The sequence below is a fragment of the Bos indicus genome, chromosome 21 (genome assembly GCF_029378745.1).
Source record: "Bos indicus isolate NIAB-ARS_2022 breed Sahiwal x Tharparkar chromosome 21, NIAB-ARS_B.indTharparkar_mat_pri_1.0, whole genome shotgun sequence".
NCBI classification, from domain to species: domain Eukaryota; kingdom Metazoa; phylum Chordata; class Mammalia; order Artiodactyla; family Bovidae; genus Bos; species Bos indicus.
In genome coordinates this window covers 4,575,174-4,595,559 of record NC_091780.1, presented here as the reverse complement: position 1 = coordinate 4,595,559, position 20,386 = coordinate 4,575,174, and the positions used below count along the sequence as shown (strand labels likewise).

The following is a 20,386-nucleotide window of genomic DNA, read 5'->3' as shown; positions in this document are numbered from 1 at the left end:
CTGGGTGTGGCTGGGCACGCGGTCCTGACTCTCTCCATGGGACTGGGTATGCCTGGGCATGAGGTCCTGAATCTCTGTGTGACTGGGTGTGGCTGGGAACGCTGTATGGCTGGGCATGAGGTCCTGAATCTCTGTGGGACTGGGTGTGGCTGGGCACACAGTCCTGACTTTCTCTGTGTGACTGGGTGTGGCTGGGAATGCTGTCCTGACTCTCTCTGTGGAACTGGGTGTGGCTGGGCACACGGTCCTGACTCTCTGTGGGACTGGGTATGGCTGGGCATGCAGTCCTGACTCCCTCTGTGGGACTGGGTGTGGCTGGGCATGCAGTCCTGACTCTCTCTGTGGAACTGGGTGTGGCTGGGCATGCAGTCCTGACTCTCTGTGGGACTGGGTGTGGTTGGGCACACAGTCCTGACTTTCTCTGTGTGACTGGGTGTGGCTGGGAACGCTGTCCTGACTCTCTCTGTGGGACTGGGTGTGGCTGGGCATGCAGTCCTGACTCTCTGTGGGACTGGGTGTGGCTGGGCATGCAGTCCTGACTCTCTGTGGGACTGGGTGTGGCTGGGCACGCGGTCCTGACTCTCTCCATGGGACTGGGTATGCCTGGGCATGAGGTCCTGAATCTCTGTGTGACTGGGTGTGGCTGGGAACGCTGTATGGCTGGGCATGAGGTCCTGAATCTCTGTGGGACTGGGTGTGGCTGGGCACACAGTCCTGACTTTCTCTGTGTGACTGGGTGTGGCTGGGAATGCTGTCCTGACTCTCTCTGTGGAACTGGGTGTGGCTGGGCACACGGTCCTGACTCTCTGTGGGACTGGGTATGGCTGGGCATGCAGTCCTGACTCCCTCTGTGGGACTGGGTGTGGCTGGGCATGCAGTCCTGACTCTCTCTGTGGAACTGGGTGTGGCTGGGCATGCAGTCCTGACTCTCTGTGGGACTGGGTGTGGTTGGGCACACAGTCCTGACTTTCTCTGTGTGACTGGGTGTGGCTGGGAACGCTGTCCTGACTCTCTCTGTGGGACTGGGTGTGGCTGGGCATGCAGTCCTGACTCTCTGTGGGACTGGGTGTGGCTGGGCATGCAGTCCTGACTCTCTGTGGGACTGGGTGTGGCTGGGCATGTGGTCCTGACTCTCTGTGGGACTGGGTGTGCCTGGCATGTGGTCCTGACTCTCTCTGTGGGACTGGGTGTGGCTGGGCACACGGTCCTGACTCCTCTGTGGGACTGGGTGTGGTTGGGCACGTGGTCCTGACTCCCTCTGTGGGACTGGGTGTGGCTGGGCACTCGGTCCTGACTCTCCGTGGGACTGGATGTGGCTGGGCACGTGGTCCTGACTCTCCGTGGGGCTGGGTGTGGCTGGGCACACGGTCCTGACTCTCCATGGGACTGGATGTGGCTGGGCACGTGGTCCTGACTCTCCGTGGGACTGGCTGTGGCTGGGCATGTCATCCTGACTCTCCATGGGCCTGAGTGTGGCTGTCCTTGAGTTCTGGGGCCAAGTGGCATGCAGACCAGGAAAGCCTGTCTGTGCTTCAAGGATCAGAGGCTGAGGAGAGGCTGCCTCTGTTACCTGCAGGCTCACTAGCCTCCATGCCTCTTTCTCCACTGCTGATGGGGATGGGGTCAGGTGGATTATGGACCACCATAATCCAACATTAAGGACCCCAGAAAATCAGAATTGTAACCAGATAAAAGTTACTTGAAATCACAGAGTAATGTATGAATGTCAACTACAATGCACACTAATCATTCATATCGTCTTGTTTTTCAAATTGCTAGTATTAAATGGCCTGTTGATATCAATGACATTTAGCAGCACTAAATTCTGCTCTTTGTGTCAGATGCGTGGCAAACAATCTCTTAGCTGGGACAACAGTAAACGAGGCCATCAAGTTTGCCATACCACCGTCATCTGTCATGATTTAGAGCTCCAGAAACATAACGCTTGCCTTCCTCCAACTATACATCAGCAGAGCTAGGCAAGAAGGTTTGAAACATTTTCACCCACAGCCAACTTGGCAATTCATCACTGCTTTCTGAGCAGCTCTGTCCCCGGGCTGACACCTCCTATGTGTCCTCTTCTGGCTCTGCAAATCCTGAATAAACAGCCACAATGGCACACCAACCGCTCGTTTACAAGGCCTTTTAGAAGCCACGAGTTTTTGTCTAACGATGAGAGAAACATTTTGCCATGATCCCGACCTTCACTGTTCTACTCTAAGCTCTGCTCTCTCATCTGCAGATTGAGCAGAACAGCCTGGAGGTGCTCAGAGCAACATGAACTCATGGCAACCAAGTATTCACCATGTGCCTGATACACAGTAGATCCTCAGTAAACAGCGACCGAGGAACAGAGCCATAGGTTGGACAGAAGTTTTGTTTGGTGTCAAATCCAGTCTCATGAGAAGATCTTTGTACATGAATTCACTTTCTAATTGTCAAAAGCAAACCGAGTGTGTGGGAACCACTGCTTAGTCTTACGTGCCAGGCTATGAGACAGTGAGGAAGCCCCTTCTACCCTGTGCATTCACTGCCTATGTTAGAAGAAATACAGGTTAGGAGGTGATCAGAATTTTGATGATTGGCAAACTCTATAGGATTTTAGTTCTCTGATGCCCGTGTCCCCAGTCTTCCTCCTTCTTCTAAAACTGAGGTAGGAATCGGCAGAGTACCTGTCCCAGGTGACCTCACCAACCATCACCTGTGTGACCCACCTGCCTTCAACTGCCCCATCAGTCTCCTGAACTGAAAACCAAGTCAATACCTGACACATCAATTCTGTAATCTAAATTAGAAACTTTGTAAAATATAAATGTCTGTGGATACATATCTCTAATGACCTATGACACTCTGCATCCCTGCTTTCAATCAAGCAGGTACCAATGAGATCAGTGGGGCTTTGCCAGGCCTCTTTCCCTGTCCAGAATCAGCTGAGAAGTGAGGGCAGCTCTCTGCAGATGGAGATGAACAGATAACATTGCTGCTCTGTTACCCAGAAAGCAATAGTGGAAGACTGAGATTTGCTAGTCAGATGGCCCATCACCACCCCACAGTTGGGTCTCTGTAAAATTACATGGGGTCACTGACTGCCCGCTGGTCTGAGGCAGAGTTGAGAGACCGTGCTCTGTGTCTATAGACTTAAGTGGAACCAAATCAGAGAAGAAGACAAAGGACTGTCACCCTCCAAGTAGAAGGGCTGCTTCCTTTGTGAAGAAGAATGAGAAGCAAGTCAAAGGCCAGGAATATGAGGATCGAACCCGTCCACATACTCTTCTGTCCCCTTCATAAACCAATTAGCTTTTTACACATTCATACCAGTAGCTCCTTCCAATCACTTCCCAATTTCTCATAGAAAATAGCATTTTGCAAGTCATCTGGTCTTAAATCACGATGCCATCTTTGACTTATACATGGGCCCAGAGCCCATCTCATAATCCACTTGTCACACCGGCCACCACCCTGCTCTCAGCTCTCATCACCTCCACTGCTTCGTGACATTCCAAGTACTTGTTTTCACTTCCAAAACAATGACTTCAGCACATCCTCCCCTTAGTTCACATCACTGCTCTATTTCTACATTTTGGAATTTAAGGCCCTTCCTACTGGGGTCAGAGAATAAGATGTTAGATAGCATCACTGACTCAATGAACATGAATTTCAGCAAACTCTGGGAGACAGTGGAGGACAAAGAAGGCTGGTGTGCTGTAGTCCATGGGGACTGACTTAGTGACTAAACAACAATAAAAACATATAACAACAACAGCAGCAGCATGAGGTCACAAAGAGACATGACTGAGCGACTGAACAACAATAACAACATCTGAACGGTGACACTGCCGTGTCTCTTCTCCAAAGGGGGAAGTCCGGTGCCTCCACAAACTGACCACCTGCCGATTGTGCTTTATCCTTTATCCGTTATGCCTTCTTCCATCCAAATCCTCCAGGCTCAGTTCAAAATATGACCCCCATGAGCTTCCCCAAACAGCCCTCAGTTTCACAAGGGTTTTCACCGAATTATTTAATCTGCCCAGCATTTGCTCCTGGAACCCTGGCTATGCCTGTTTCCCACTGTACCTCGCAGGGTGCTGAGAGCAGAGCACCCCTGACACAGCCGCCAGATGATAATCAAGGTCGACCAATGCACAACACAGAGCTCCAACGTGTCTCCAAGACCTCACACCAGGCTCTCTGAAACCTGCACTCCAGACACCCACAGGCCAGCGGAGTCGCTCCATACTGGCGTGGCCAAGGCAGCAGCAGAGCTGTAATCTCACATGTCTGAACTCTAACAGCTCAACCTCATGATACTTATGATGGCCTGAAATTCTGTCTACTGGAGATCCACCAAAATAGGGTTCACGTCTAATTTAGGGTATATTCTCATCAATTCAGATGTTTTCTCATGAAACTTGGTCTACCACTTAAGGCATAACTTCACAAATAAAATGAACAACAAAAAAAGGACTATTTCCTTCTCTAAATAGTCTTGATTTGTTTAAGCACTTGCTTCCAAATTTAAGCCATGCCATTAGACCCTGATGCTGGGAAAGATTGAAGGCAGGAGGAGAAGGGGATGACAGAGGATGAGATGGTTGGATGGCATCACTGACTCAATGGACATTAGTTTGGGTAAACTCCGGGAGTTGGTGATGGACAGGGAGGCCTGGCGTGCTGCAGTCCATGGGGTCGCAAAGAGTCGGACACGACTGAGCGACTGAACTGAACTGAATTAACTTTAAGGAATTTCCTTACAGACTGGGAAATATAGGTCTAGAAGCCAGGGCTGATTTCAATAACTGAATTCTTGAGAGTAGATATAACAATAAGAGAAATGTATGTTAATTCAGTTCTGCGTTAGAGAAGCCAAGAGTATGTGGCTCATCAGAATAATGACGACTATCTGCATTGCTTTGTCTCCTAATAGCAGAGAGTTGTTGGACTGGGTAATTTGAAAATCATTATATTATCACATTTAGCCTCTGCAGCCCTGGATGCCAAGGGTAGAAGTGAGCTCTTTGACCAAGCAGCTATTTTTAGTAAATCCAAAAGATAAAACACCAGTAAGAAAAACACTTCATTGAATAGTATTTCTCCTCCTAAAACTATTTAGTCCTGAGTTGAAACCATAGGAGCTGAGGAAAAGTGAAGTCTATGAGGTTTTCTAGCTTTTGGTCAATTGTATGCAAACATGACATACGAGGAAAATCTTCTAAGCTGCCTTGCATATCATAGTAATGATAGTAACAGCAAACATAAATAAGAGATCGCATCAATTTCAAACCAATCTTACAATATCAGGCAGATATAAATAAATTTGGTATGAGAGTTCTGTATCTCTACTGAGTTCAAGAAATGTTTATATTGGTTTTGTCTCTGTGAAGTTCAAGAAATGCATACATTTGTGTATTCACAAATTTATATATATATATATACACACACACACATATATACATATATATATACACACACATATATAAATTGATGTTGTTTGGTTGAATGTAGAAATGAAGAGGTCCTATTAGATAAATTTTTTAGCTTTGAATTATATAACCGTAGTTGGGGAGTCACTGAATACGAGATGATATAAAGACCATTTAAAAGCTCACATACTTTATTTCACCAAAAATTGCTTTGTGCTGCCTGCCCTGCACACCACTGCCATTAAATCTGAACATCACATTGACTTGAATTTATTTAGATAATGATGAAAAATAACAATCTTTGACTTTTAGCGTTCTACCTTTGATCAAATGAAGAGCGTAATTTTCAGGTGCAAAGAGTGGCATAATTTTAAGTGCCATAATGACTCAGTGTTTCCTAAATGAGGTGCCCCAGGGACCTTTTGAAGGGTTTGTCCCAACTTCTGATGTGCACAGCCACTGACGGCAGTAGGAATTTAAATAAATTCTAGTGAGAGTCCCTCTCTATTATACTACTTTCCCCAAGTAAATGTATGTGTTATCTCTACATGGCATTTGAAGATCATAATTTGAAAAAAAATGATTTATTCCCATCCAACTTAATTTTGGTTCATCACACATACTTCTGATCCCCCAAATCCCTTTGGAATTAAAGAAGGAAATTAACTTTAAGGAAACCCTCAGAATTAAAGGAAGTTCCCTGCCAGTAATGGCAGAGTGGCTATTAGTAGGTAATAACTATTAACTCTGGACACCACATGAAAAATAACTCCTTGAAGGCAATGGAGAGTGAACAAGGGCAGGAGGGACCCAGAGAGGAGCTGGCACTTGGATGCAGGAAATGGCTTCTCTTTAAAAAAGAAAAAGATAGAAAATAATCATTTGACTCCAGTCAAATACCACAGAAAAGATGCTGCTCTGCCCCAGCCCAGGCCCACAAAGAGAGTGGGGAGCTAGGCTTTCCCCTCAGCAGCTATGAGGACAGGTCCAGCCTGAGGGCAGGGCCTTATGTCGGGCAGCACTGACACCCACTCTCTGCAGGGGTGAGAGGGCGAGGGGAGCCTGGACCCCCAGCGACGAGCAGAAGCAGTCCTCCTGACACTTGCTGGGGCTGCGTCAAAGGAGGCCCAGTGGAAGCTGAGACTCCTACCACCCCAAGGCCAGGCTACCCACACAGTGTCAGGGGACACTGATACAGAGCTCGAGGTCCTGTATCTACCCAGCAGCAGCCAGAACCCAGGGCCCCCTCTGTCAACGGAAGCTGGGGGTAAGCCTCAGTTCAGTTCAGTTCAGTCACTCAGTCGTGTCTGACTCCTCAAGACCCCATGAACCACAGCACGCCAGGCCTCCCTGTCCGTTACCAACTCCTGGAGTCTACTCAGACTCATGTCCATCGAGTCAGTGATGCCATCCAACCATCTCATCCTCTGTCGTCCCCTTCTCCTCCTGCCTTCAATCTTTACCAGCATCAGAGGGGAAGGCTACCTGGCAGTAAGAAGGCTGTGGTACACCTTTCCCTGCAGAGCAGTGATTTTAAGTCTAGCTAAAACAGAAGGTTTCAATAAATCTAGAGTGTCATAATATAACACACGAAATGTCCAGGTTCCAATAAAAACACATGTGTCCTAATCATAACCAGGAAGATCAAACTGGGTTTTTTAAAAAATCAATAGATGTCAAGGAAGATATGACAGAGATGTTAGAATTACCTGACAAAGAGTTTTTTAAGCAGCCACCGTAAAACACCACAATGATCAATTACAAACATGCTTGAAACAAATAAAAAAAAAAAACAGAAAGTCTCAGCAAAGAAATAAAAGAGAGAAACAAAACTCAAACATAAGTTTTAGTATTTGTGTTGGTCTGCTTGGGCTACCATAACAAAGTACTATAGACTGGTCGACTTAAATCAAAATTTATTTTCTCACAGTTCTGGAGGCTGGCAAGTCCAAGATGGAGGTGTTAGCAGATTCTGGTGAGGACTCTTGTCCTGATTTACAGAGGGCTGCCTTCTCCCTGTGTACTCACATGGCCTCTCCTTGTTGCATGCATGTGGAGACAGAGAGATCTCTCTTCCTTTGCTTATACAGGCACTAATCCCATCAGATGAGGGTTGTACCTTTACGACCTCCATTATATTTAGTTACAAAGGCTCTATGCTCAAATGCAGTAACACTGAGGATTAGGGTTTCAAAATATGAATTTGGGAGGCATAATTCAGTTCATAACATTCTACCAATGGCCCCCACAAAATCCATGTCCTTCTCACATGCAAAATCTATTCATTCCATCCTAGTAAGTCCCAAAGTCTTAACTCTTTCCAGGCATCAACTCTAATGTCTGAAGTCCAGTCTCATCTAAACATCATCTAAATCAGATATTGGTTAGATTCAATTCATCCTGAGGCAAAATTTGTCTCCAGCTGTGAACTTGTGAAACCAGTTATTTTGTTCTAAAATATAATGGTGGGATGGGTATAGGATAGACATTCCCCTTTCAAAACGAAAAGAAGGGCTGATAAGTCTCAAGCAAGTCCAAAACCTAGCAAGGCAAGTTCCACTAGATCTTAAAGCTCGAACATAATCCTCTCTGGTTCAGTGTTTGGGGAGCAGCCTCACACCCACTGCCTTGCAGGGAGTAGCACTCAGGACTCTGCTGATGGCAGAAGAGAGGCCGTCTCACTCCCTGGCCCATGCACGCTGCACCTGGGCCAGGACTGGCAGCTCTGAACCACTTTGGGGCTCATTCTTCCTGCTTCTGTTGAGATGGCTTATAACACCATGGTAACCTTTTTTTTTTTTGGGTGTTCTGTCATGAACAAACTTCCTCATTTTTGCAATATAAGAATTTCCCAAATCTTTAAGTTCTGGAATTTATTTTCATTTTTTTTTTTGTTTTGGCTTAACAATTCCTTCTTTAATTCATCTGTTGCCTCTCAAGAGGAACCAAACAACTCCTCCAGCACTTTAGAAATTTCCTCAACTAAGTACCCAATTTCATTACTCACAAGGTTTACTTTCTACAAAACACTAGAATACAAATTAGTCAAGTGCTTTGCCGATTCATAACAAGAAGCATCTTTCTACCATTTTCCAAAAACCTGTTTCACATTTCTTTCTGAGACCGCACCAGAAAACCTTTAACATCCAAGTTTCAAGCAGCATTCTATTCATGATTATTTGGGTATTCTCTAAGAAGATGAAAATTTTCTCTCTAGCGCTTTTTTTTTTTCTTTGGAGCCCTAACCAGTATCTTCAATATCCTCATTTCAGCCAACAACAGTCCCTTCATAGCAACCTCAGCTTTTTTAAACATTCACTACAAAACTCTCCAGCCTCTATCCCTTACCCAGGTCTAAAGCCACATTCACATTTTCAGGCCTTTGCCAGAGTAACACCTACTTCTCATAACCAAAATCTGAATTAGTCAGGGTTCTCCAGAGAAACAGAAACAATAGGATATGTGTGTGTATATCATCTCTATATATACACACACATATATATAACTTATTATAAGATATACACAGTTATGTATATGATTTATTATAAGGTGTTGCCTTATGAAGTAATAGTAGCCTGAAGTCCCAAGATCTGCAGTCAGTAAGCTGAAGACCCAGGAGAGCTGATGGTGCAGTTCCAGTTTGAGAACTGTTAGGCTGGAGACCCAAGAAGAGCTGTTTCAGTTTGCATCCAAAGGCAGGAAAAGACCAACATTCCTGCTCAGGGCAGTTAGGTAGGAGGGGTTTCTTACCCATGGGAAAGTCAGCCCTTCTGTTCTATTTCAGGTCTTCAACTGATTGAACAAGGTCCACCTACATTAGGGAAGGCAATCTGCTTTATTCAGTCAACCAATCTAAATGTTAATCTTATTAAAATATATCCTCACATGCACACCCAGAATAATGTTTAACAAGTTTCTAGGCATCCTGTGGCCCAGTCAAGGTGACACATAAAATTAAAGAAAATAATAACTAATAACCATAATAAGAAGCTCACTAAATGGGTTCATCAGCAAGATGGAGGGAACAAAAGAAAGTATCAGTAAAATTAAATATACAACAATAAAAATTAAGTTTATCTGAAAAATAGAGTATTGGGTTGCACCTATTAGGCCTAAGAGGCCTGTACTCAACCATCCTCTAGACTGGAGAAACAGTCAGTGACAGAGGTGTCAATGGTTTAAAGGATGAGGGAGCTTACATGTCTGAAGCAAGGTCCTGGCTGGGTGGCTGGCAGGACATGGTAGCCACCTTTGCTCAGGGGGTAGGGGAGATTGCCAATTACAGGGGGAAATGGTACCAAGTTGGCTCATCAGTTACCAGGGAGACCACCAGAGGGGCCCAGTCCTCACCCACCCTTTGATAAGAGGAGAAGAGAGGAGAGTTCTGACCTAAAGCTAGAAGAGTTGTTAGCTGGGGCCTGGGACAAGTATCTAAGTCAGTCATGTGAGTAGGGTGTAGGTGTATATCCACTGGTCAGGCAGAGGATATACAGACAGCAAGAGAAAAGCCATCTTGAGGAGCCTGACCACACACAGATGCAACCGAAAAAAACACAAAGAGCCTCAGAACTTGTGGGAATACAACAAAAGATTTCATATTTACGTCATTGAAATCAGGAAAGAAGAAGAGAAAGAGGATGGGGCAGAAAAAGTATTCAAAGTAATAACTGCTCAAACTTCCTAAATTTGACCAAAAACCTACAGATTCAAAAAGTAGAGCAAATCTCAAATCAGATAAACCCAAAGAAATCCACACTAATACACATCATAGTCAAACTTCTCTAAAGACAAAAAAAAGAAGCCTGAAAGCAACAAAGAGAAAAGATATCTCACCTATAAGGAGAGATATGATTTGAATTACAGCAGATTTCTCATCAGAAACCATAGAGGCAAGAATAAAGTAGCACATTTTTCAAATGCCACAGAACTGTCAGATCAGAATCTTATATTCATTAAAAATGTTCTTCAGGTATGAAGAGAGAAATCAAGATATTTTCAGATGAAGAAAAACTAAGAGAATTTATTGCCAGAAGTCTATCCTAAAGGAATGGTTAAAGGGAGTTTGCTAAGCAGTTATAAAGGAGCCTGTAGCCCTCTGGGCTCCTCTGTCCATGGGGATTCTCCAGGCAAAAATACTGGAGTAGGGTTGCTATGCCCGCCTGCAGGGGATCTTCCCAACCCAGGGATACAACTCAGGTCTCCCGCATCACAGGCAGATTCTTAACCATCTGAGCCGCCAGGGAAGCCCAGTTTTAATATAACATTTATTTCAAAATGTTTTATTTTATTTTTATGATAAAATAATTTTTAGTTATAAAAGAAGAAATCCTAGGACACTGGGAGTACAATAAAAGAACACCATAAGCAAAAATAGAGAAAAAAAAATCCTTTTTCTCTTGAGATTTCAAAATTAAGTTTGATGGTTCAAATAAACACTACAATACTCTCTGACATGATTCTAGGTGAATACAGACAAAATGTTTAAGACAACTATATTTTCACTATCTTAGGATAAAGGAACATAGCTTTCATATGAACTGGTAAAATAAGAACAACAGTAAACTGTAGTAAGTCATGTATGTATAAAGTAATATCTACAGCAATAACTTAAAAGATGTACAAGAAGATACAAACAAAACAGTATAAATTTAAAAAAAAATGGAATCATAATAAATGTTCAGCTAACCCACATGGAGTCAGGAAAAGGAAAATAAAGAAACAGAAAACAGAGAGCAAAAAGCCAAAAAATCAAATAAAGTGGCAGACAAGCCTTCCAAAAAGTGTAAATTATGAGAATACACCAATTAAAAGATAGAGACTGGCAAAGCGAATTTAAAAATATGACCCAAACATACACCAACTACAAGAAATTCATTTTAACATGATGATTAAGCAAATGGAAATAACTCACTCATACACATATATCATTCAAATATAATCAAAAGAAAGTAGGAGTGGCCATATAGATTTCAGGTAAAGTAGACTTTAAAACAAAGAAAATTACCACAGAGAGGAATATTATGCAATCACAAAGGGTTGATTCACCCAGAAGAGACTATAATCCTGAATTTGTGTGCACCAGAGAACAAGTGAGAAATACATGGAACAAAAAAGTACTGAACTGAAAGTAGGAATAGTTAATTGCACAATTAGTTGGAGCCTTCAACACCTCTTGCTCGACAACTGATGTAGACAGAAAATCAGCAAACAGTATAGAACTCACAACAGCATAGTCAACAGGATCTAATTACTACTTGTAGAGCATTCCACCAAGTAACTGCAAAATATACATAATTTTCAAGTGTCCAAAGAACAAATACCAAGATGAATCCTCTGGGTCATGAAATAAACTCCCATAAATGTAAGAAAGGTGAAATCATATAGAAGGCGTCCTCTGATTATAACGGAATTAAACTAGAAATCAATAACAGAACGATAACAGGAAAATCCCAAACTGTTTAAAAATTAAATAACCACATCTAAATAATCAAATGTTCATATGGAACATCTGAGAAAAAGTGACTCAACATAGCAATGACTACCATGAAATAAGGAGTTCCGAGGCGGGTAATGGAAATTGGGTCATTAAGGGCTCCTGGAGGAGGTGACCTGGAATCTGAGAAGTGAAAACAAGAAAGAACCGCCTGGTGCAGGTCTAGGGGTAAGGAGCTGTTTCCCCAGGAGCATATCCTAGAGGGCAAAAGCCCTCACTTGCATTCTCTCAGTTACAGGCAGGGAAATCATTCTGAAAGGACAAGTGTGTGTGCCCCACTGCCTGTCCAGCTTTCCCAAGCACACTGAAGCGCATCTTGAGTTTATTTACATATAGTATCTAAATGCTTCTGAATGAATGTGGAAATAACCCCAAAGTATATCCACGGTTCTTACTTGTGAAAATAACTTACAGCTGCCAAATTTCAGAGGGCAGGCATGGGCATCCATTGGGAAGTCTTCAAGTTGCATTGGGCACTCTGCAGAGATGGTCAAGCTGAAAAACAAGAGATGGGGACCTTTCAATGACTCGTCAACTCTATTTATTGGACACCATGTTCCAGAAAGGCATATTAAGTACTCCACTCATTATTTTAATTAAAGTCTTTTATGAAATTGTCTAAACTGTTGCATCAAATTACATAGGACTACATTGTAGGTGAATATCATTTAGAAATAAGGTTTAAATCAAATCTACTCAGGAGTTATATGGCTTGATGTGTCTGTACATACATTACCACTTGTAAAGCAATTTGAGATGCCTTTAAAAATAATTTATTCTTTTATTCTCGCATCACTTACCAAGAGTAATCTAAAAAACTTCCCTGACCAGGCCTAAAATATATTTTTGCATAAATAATTTATAAGCTCAAAAATATAAATGTGGAATAAATGCACAGTCCATATTTTGACCCCTGAACATTCATTGGAAGGACTGATGCTGAAGCTGAAGCTCCAATACTTTGGTCACCTGATGAGAAGAGTCAACTCATTGGAAAAGACCCCAATGCTGGGAAAGATTGAGTGCATGAGGAGAAGGGGGTGGCAGAGGATGAGATGGTTGGATGGCATCATCGACTCAATGGACATGAGTTTGAGCCAACTTGAGGAAATAGTGACAGACAGGGAAGTCTGCTGCAGTCATGGGGCTGCAAAGAGTCGGACCCACTGAGTGACTGAACAACAGTAACAAGCTTTAACCAAAAGCTGGCTATAATTATCAGGTGTGGGGCTGCTACCATGAAACTTCAGAGTAAGTGAAATGCAACTTTCCTACTGTTTTTAACCCAAGTCTGGTCTTCCAGATAATAATCCCATCCACTACTGCCGTCACTAATGACTGAAACAGCACTGGGCATAAGAGCTGCTGGTCTGTGCCAGGCACTGTGTTAAGTTCTTCACCTATATTAACACATCTATAGAATAGCAGGATTTATTGCTATTACCATCCCAGTTTCAAGGTAAGAAAGTCAGACACAGATATTAAGGGATCCGGACATGAATTCACAGATCCTAACGACAAGTCCTCCCACAGGCTCTGTGACCTGAGGCTGGCTGTATTTGCAGAGTTGTCCCTGTGGTGCTTTTATTTTTTTTACAGAGCTACTAATTAGGTAGTAAATCTAAATTTCTTTAGGAGTTAATCTTCTGTTTCTCGATGTTTAATTCTATTATTTGAAATGAAAAATAATTACCTAAAATGAAACCAAATTGCACCATTTTCAACTTTAAAATGGATGTTACAATTCTATTTTGTTATATTAAGTCTGGATCTTGCCTATGTGCCTGGGATGAGAGTCAAAATATACAATCATTTTTGTCTTTACTGCTTCCTTCTTTCAAGATAGATTAACCTTTTGCTCTTTAATTGGGCACATAATTCACACTTGACAATTCCAGATGGAGTGGTCAATGCATGTATTCTCTGAATGGAGCTAAAACATGTGTCAGTGGAAGGAAGGTGTGTGTCCATCACAGAGAGGAAATTTTCTGGTGGTCTGGGGGGACCACTCTCCCCCAAATGGGGTCAGTTCTAAGGGATGTGAGTGCATGTGGGTGAGAATATACCACAAAAGTTTCACATTCAGGCAGGGAGATGATATTTAAAATTATATGCCACCTATGTTCATAGAAGAATATGGAAAATGCAGAAGAATTATAAGTAAAAAAGTTACAAATACATATCATTTCACTTATAATTTCACCTCATACATGTTGTCCAGATTTTTTCACAGGTACATATGTTCTCATTTCATTCTTCTTGGTTTATAAAATTCAGTCTTTTGGTTACCCAACATTAGAGTAGAGGTATTCCCCAAATCATTAAAATCTCTACAGAATCATGACTTTGAAAGGTGCAATATTTAACTGTAGCATGCAGATGTGTAAGTATGTGTAGGATATAGATATATCTGTATATGTGTGGACATCTTCAAGCATAAACTATATAAAATGGATTATTATTAGAGACAATGAAATAAGTAAGGTAAAGGAATATTTATTTAGTAGAACTAAGAAAACAGGACTTAAAAACCACAGCCTGTGAGGAGGACATTCAGCCAACATAAAAGAAAATAGTGTTACTCTATTCAGTTGTTAGCAAACTTAAGCCATTTGTTAAAAGAGATAGTGGGAGAGAAAAACTTAAGTGAGTCAAATATGTTCTGGAGAATAAAATCACAATGACCCAGTAAATCTAGAATTTTCTTGAGAAACAAATTTATAGTAGGGAAATAGAAGGCACATACAAAGCTACAGTGCCATGTACAATGCAGTACCTGTGAAAATAAGCACATGAAGAAACGGTCGTATGGAAGCACAGAGAATGCTGATGACCAGGAAAGTCTGTCTCACACGCAGCCTCCGTTCCAACAGCTGATGGCCCTGGTGTAAGGAACATGCTGGGCTCAGCCGGTGGGAACGCGGCAGGGCAGTGGGTGGGGTGCTTCAGGTGCAACCAACTGGCATAGCCCTGCTGCAGGGCTCGCAGACCCCAACCAGCAGACCCAGCGCTGGCATAGCCCTGCTGCAGGGCTCGCAGACCCCAACCAGCAGACCCAGCGCTGCAGACGTCACGTTGCCCCCACCCAGCTCAGCAACTACTGGCTGCACTCCCACCACGGAGTAACATAGAGAGGGTCCTTCCGTGGCAGAATCTCCTCTCGAGACACTAGCATGGCTGGAGCTCACACAACTGGGCTTCTGTCCCTTGGAAAACACCCCTCGGCCCACTGGGTCTGGAGGCTGCCCTGGAGCCACATGTGTTGGCCGGGTTCTTGACAATGTGGTGAGTCATGGTTAACTCCTCTGGCCCTTGCTTGGAGCTGGTTCTCTGCTTCAGTGTCCATGGCCATGGTGGGCACCTGCATTCCTGCTGTTTATCAGAGAAGACCCCCGCAGGGAGACTTGGCCTCCCACCTTTATCACTCTGCCCACTCCTGACTTTTTGTCCATTTCTTCACATGCTCCTTTTTCTTGGCTAACAGCGTGTGTCTATAAGAGAGGTGAGGAGCCATCCCTTCTGTAACTGTGGTTTTGGCATCTCATGTCTTGCTTTATTCTGGCTGTTTGGCCCTGAGATCTAGGCCAAGACTGCTGCACTGACATTTTACAATGGCAAGGAATGTATACCAAGGAGTCTGCTTTTGGCATACAGCAGGAGAAAAGTGTGGGTAGAGACAGGTAGGAAGAATTTAAGTGGATCTAAAAATAAAACTCTTTTGAAGAAAAAACATAAAACATAGTAAAACATAAAAAGAAGTAAAAACATAAAAAAGATTCTACAATTACCATCTCGATAAGTGTTATCATTAGAGCCTCTGAGATTGTTTCCCCAATTTAATAGATTTCCTTAGAATTAGAATTCCAAACATCAAAAAAATATACTTCATTTATGGTAGCATCTCTCCTCTAAGGAATCAATGTAGATAAATTTCCCAATAGCAAATGTTTCAACCTTAGTAAGAGAACATTAAAAATTTTGATCTCTTTGAACATTTTTAAAAAAGGCTTTTATAGTATTCAAACAACGTCTCTAGATAAGAGAGACCCTTCCATTCATGGGATCCTTAAAATGTAGTGTCCCTTAATGTATAATCAACCTCCTTCACACAAAATTGAGATCAAAGCACTCCATAGAATATGGACTGTCATAGCAAAGGAGCTAGCCAGGGCATCTCATAGAAACACTTTTCTTAAAAGGTTAATGAATGTCTTTATGGAAAAACTTCAGTGAATTATTGGTAGATCCAAGGATATGGTTTTCTTCCCCAAAGGTTATATTTCTGTTTTACTTCCAATTTCTAAAGACATTCAAGCAGTAACTTATTGGAATGTAAGATCCATTTTTAATATCTTAATTTTAGGGCCGGGAAAAGGGCATTTTGTGACTTAAGCTGTTTGCTTCAACTTGGATGTAAACTCCCTAGAGAGCTCTTTGCTTGCACAGGGGCAGCCCACAGTGCAGCATGCTTTAAGATGTTAAAATAGCCAAATTCTAGAGTAGCTTTGCCATTAAAGAATTGTGAGACCTTTGTAAACTGCCTAACCTCTCTGATCCAGCTTATCCAAATGGAAAAGAAAATAGTAACAGCTGCTTTATCCTCTGGGAAAAAAAAAAACAAAAGTTAATAGGTGTGAATAGAGATTTCTATTTCTACCCAATATGCTCTTCAGAGCCAAGCCTTCTTCATTTACATGAAAATACTGTGTGGATACAATAGGTGTTGTGGCAGACAGAATAATGGTCCTGCAAAGATGTCCATGTCCTAATCCCCCAAACCTCATGACTTGTAAATATGTTACCTTAAATAGCAGAAGGGCTTTGAGGATGTGATTAAGTGAAGGCCTCTGGGAGATGGGAGATTATCTTGGATTATCCAGATGGGCCCAGCAGAATCGTACAGGCAGGAGTGTCAGTCAGAAGCCATGCAGTGGGAGATTGGTTCAAGCCAGCAGAGGAGAAGGGTGCGTGCTCACCTCCTCCCGTGAGAGCACTGAAATCACCACTAACCACTAAACACTCGTCGACAAGGGGTGCTGGAACCCACTGAAAGAGATACCCCACGCCCAAAGACAAAGCCGCAACAAGAGAGCAGGAGGTGCGCAACCATAACAAAATCCAATTCCATAACCTCCGGGTGGGCGGCCCACAGACTGGAGGACAATTATACCACAGAGGTTCTCCCACTGTTGTGAAGGTACTGAGCCCCAGGTCCGACTCCCAGCCTGGGGATCTGGCAAAAGGATTAGAAATCCCCAGGGAATCTGACGTTAAAGGCCAGCAGGATCTGAGTGCAGATTTCCACAGGGCTGGGGAAACAGATTCCATTCTTGGAGGACAGACACAAAATCTTGTGCACCAGGACCCAGGGGATAGGAGCAGTGACCCCACAGGAGATGGAACTAAACCTGGCTGCTGGTGGTGGAGCATCCCTTGCAGAGGCATGGTTGGCAGAGCCCCCTTAGGGGACAAGGGCGCTGGCAGCAGCGGTTCCAGATGTACCTGTAGGCATGAGCCCTCACGGAGCTTGTCACCATTGTCCCTACAATAAAGCCTGCTGAGTCCAGGGCTGGGTTGCCTTAGATCAATTCAAACCCATCAGTAAACAACTAAATTAAAATTGTACTAAGCAAAGTCCTGCCCCCCAGATAGAACCAGTGCTATCCATGGTCAGTCTGTCCCATCAGGAGCTTCATCCACCAGAGGGCAGAAAGCAGAATCAAGGCCAAATTACTAGAACCTTCAGAACGAAAACCACAATCACAGAAAGTTAATCAAAATGACAAGGCAGAGGATTATGTCCCAGATGAAGCAACAAGAGAACACTTCAACTAAATGAACTAAATGAAGCAGAGGTAGGCAACCTTCCAGAAAAAGAATTCAGAATAAGAATAGTGCAAATAATCCAGGATCTCAGAAAAAGAATGGAGGCAATAGAGGCAAAGATTGAAAAGATGCAAGAAATGTTTACCAAAGACCTAGAAGAACTAAAGAATAAACAGAGATGAAAAATACAATATAATACCTGAAATGAAAAATGCACAAGAAGGAATCAATAGCAGAATAACTGAGGCAGAAGAATGGCTAGGTGACCGGGAAGACAGAATGGTGGAAATCACTGCCACAGAAGAGAATGAACAGAAAAGAATGAAAAGAAATGAAGACAGCCTAACAGGCCTCTGAAACAATATTAAACAAACCAACATTTGCATTATAGGGGGTCCCAGAAGGAGAAGAGAAAAAGGACCTGATAAAATATTTGCTCACACACTAGTAAAGTAATGCTCAAAATTCTCCAAGCCAGTCTTCAGCAATACGTGAACTGTGAACTTCCTGATGTTCAAGCTGGTTTTAGAAAAGGCAGAGGAACCAGAGATCAAATTGCCAACATCTGCTGGATCATGGAAAAAGCAAGAGAGTTCCAGAAAAACATCTATTTCTGCTTTATTGACTATGTCAAAGCCTTTGACTGTGTGGATCACAATAAACTGTGGAAAATTCTTCAAGAGATGGGAATACCAGAACACCTGACCTGACTCTTGAGAAATCTGTATGCAGGTCAGGAAGCAACAGTTAGAACTGGACATGGAACAACAGACTGGTTCCAAATAGGAAAAGGAGTATGTCAAGGCTGTATATTGTCACCCTGCTTATTTAACTTATATGCGGAGTACATCATGAGAAACGCTGGACAGGAAGAAACGCAAGCTGGAATCAAGATTGCCGGGAGAAATATCAATAACCTCAGATATGCAGATGACACCACCCTTATGGCAAAAAGTGAAAAAGAACTTAAAAGCCTCTTGATGAAAGTGCAAGTGGAGAGTGAAAAAGTTGGCTTAAAGCTCAACATTCAGAAAACAAAGATCATGGCATCTGGTCCCATCACTTCATGGAAAATAGATGGGGCAACAGTGGAAACAGTGTCAGACTTTATTTTTCTGGGCTCCAAAATCACTGCAGATGGTGACTGCAGCCATGAAATTAAAAGACGCTTACTCCTTGGAAGGAAAGTTATGACCAACCTAGGTAGCATATTCAAAAGCAGAGACATTACTTTGCCAACAAAGGTCCGGCTAGTCAAGGCTATGGTTTTTCCTGTGGTCATGTATGGATGTGAGAGTTGGACTGTGAAGAAGGCTGAGCACCAAAGAATTGATGTTTTTGAGCTGTGGTGTTGGAGAAGACTCTTGAGAGTCCCTTGGACTGCAAGGAGATCCAACCAGTCCATTCTGAAGGAGATCAGCCCTGGGATTTCTTTGGAAGGAATGATGCTAAAGCTGAAACTCCAGTACTTTAGCCACCTCATGCGAAGAGTTGACTCATTGGAAAAGACTCTGATGCTGGGAGGGATTGGGGGCAGGAGGAGAAGGGTACGACAGAGGATGCGATGGCTGGATGGCATCACCGACTCGATGGATGTGAGACTGAGTGAACTCTGGGAGTTGGTGATGGACAGGGAGGCCTGGCATGCTGCGATTCATGGGGTCGCAAAGAGTCGGACACGACAGAACGACTGAACTGAACTGAAAATATTTGATGAGATAATAGCTGAAACCTTGTTTAACACGGAAAAGGAAACAGCCAGCCAGGTCTAGGAAGTGCAGAATCCCAGGCAGGATAAACCCAGGGGGGACACGCTGAGACACATAGTAAGCAAACTGACAAAAATTAAAGACAAAGATAAAAATAGAAAAAACAACTGCAGAGGAAGGAATATTCCCAAACTTATTCTATGAGGCCACCATCACCCATACCAAAAACAAAGATACCTAAAAAATTATAGGCCAATATCACTGATGAACATAGATGCAAAAATTGTCAATAAAATAGTAGCAATCCAAATCTAGCAATACATTAAAAGAACATAAAGGGAACATACCTCAACTCATAAAGGCCATACAAACCTACAGCTAACATCACACTCATTGGTGCAAAGCTGAAAGCATCTCCTCTAAGATTAGGAACAAGAAAGGAAGTCCACTCTTGCTGCTTTTATTAAACACAGTTTTGGAAGTCCTAGCTACGGGAATCAGAGAAGAAAAAGAAGTAAAGGGAATCCAAATTGGAAAAGAAGTTAAACTATCATTGTTTGCAGATGACAGGCTTCCCAGGTGGTGCCAGTGGTAAAGAACCCACCTGCCAATGCAGAAAACATGAGACATGGGTTCAATCCCTGCGTTGGGAGGAGGAAATGGCAACCCACTCCAGTATTCTTGCCTAGAGAATCCTATGGACTGAGGACCCCGGCAGGCTACAGTCCATGGGGTCTCAAAGAGTCAGACATGACAGGAGCAACACAGCACACATGATACTATACACAGAAAATCCTAAAGATGCTCTGAGAAAACGACCAGAACTCATCAATGAATATGGTGAACTGCAAGTTACAAAATTAACACAGAGAAATCTGCTGCATTTCTATACACTAACAAGAAAAGACCAGAAGGAGAAATTCAAGAAACAGTTACAT

General features: G+C 43.0%; 1 protein-coding gene across 5 annotated transcripts in view; it reads right to left on the bottom strand.

Moving 5' to 3' along the window:
* Nucleotides 1-20,386, bottom strand: part of GABRA5 (gamma-aminobutyric acid type A receptor subunit alpha5) — a 92,404-nt gene that overhangs the window by 17,453 nt on the left and 54,565 nt on the right. For all 5 annotated transcript variants that reach the window (XM_070774996.1, XM_070774993.1, XM_019983266.2 and 2 more), the window contains one exon: nucleotides 12,326-12,408. In XM_070774996.1, coding sequence (XP_070631097.1) covers nucleotides 12,326-12,408 — 83 coding nt within the window. The remainder of the gene's footprint in view (nucleotides 1-12,325; nucleotides 12,409-20,386) is intronic.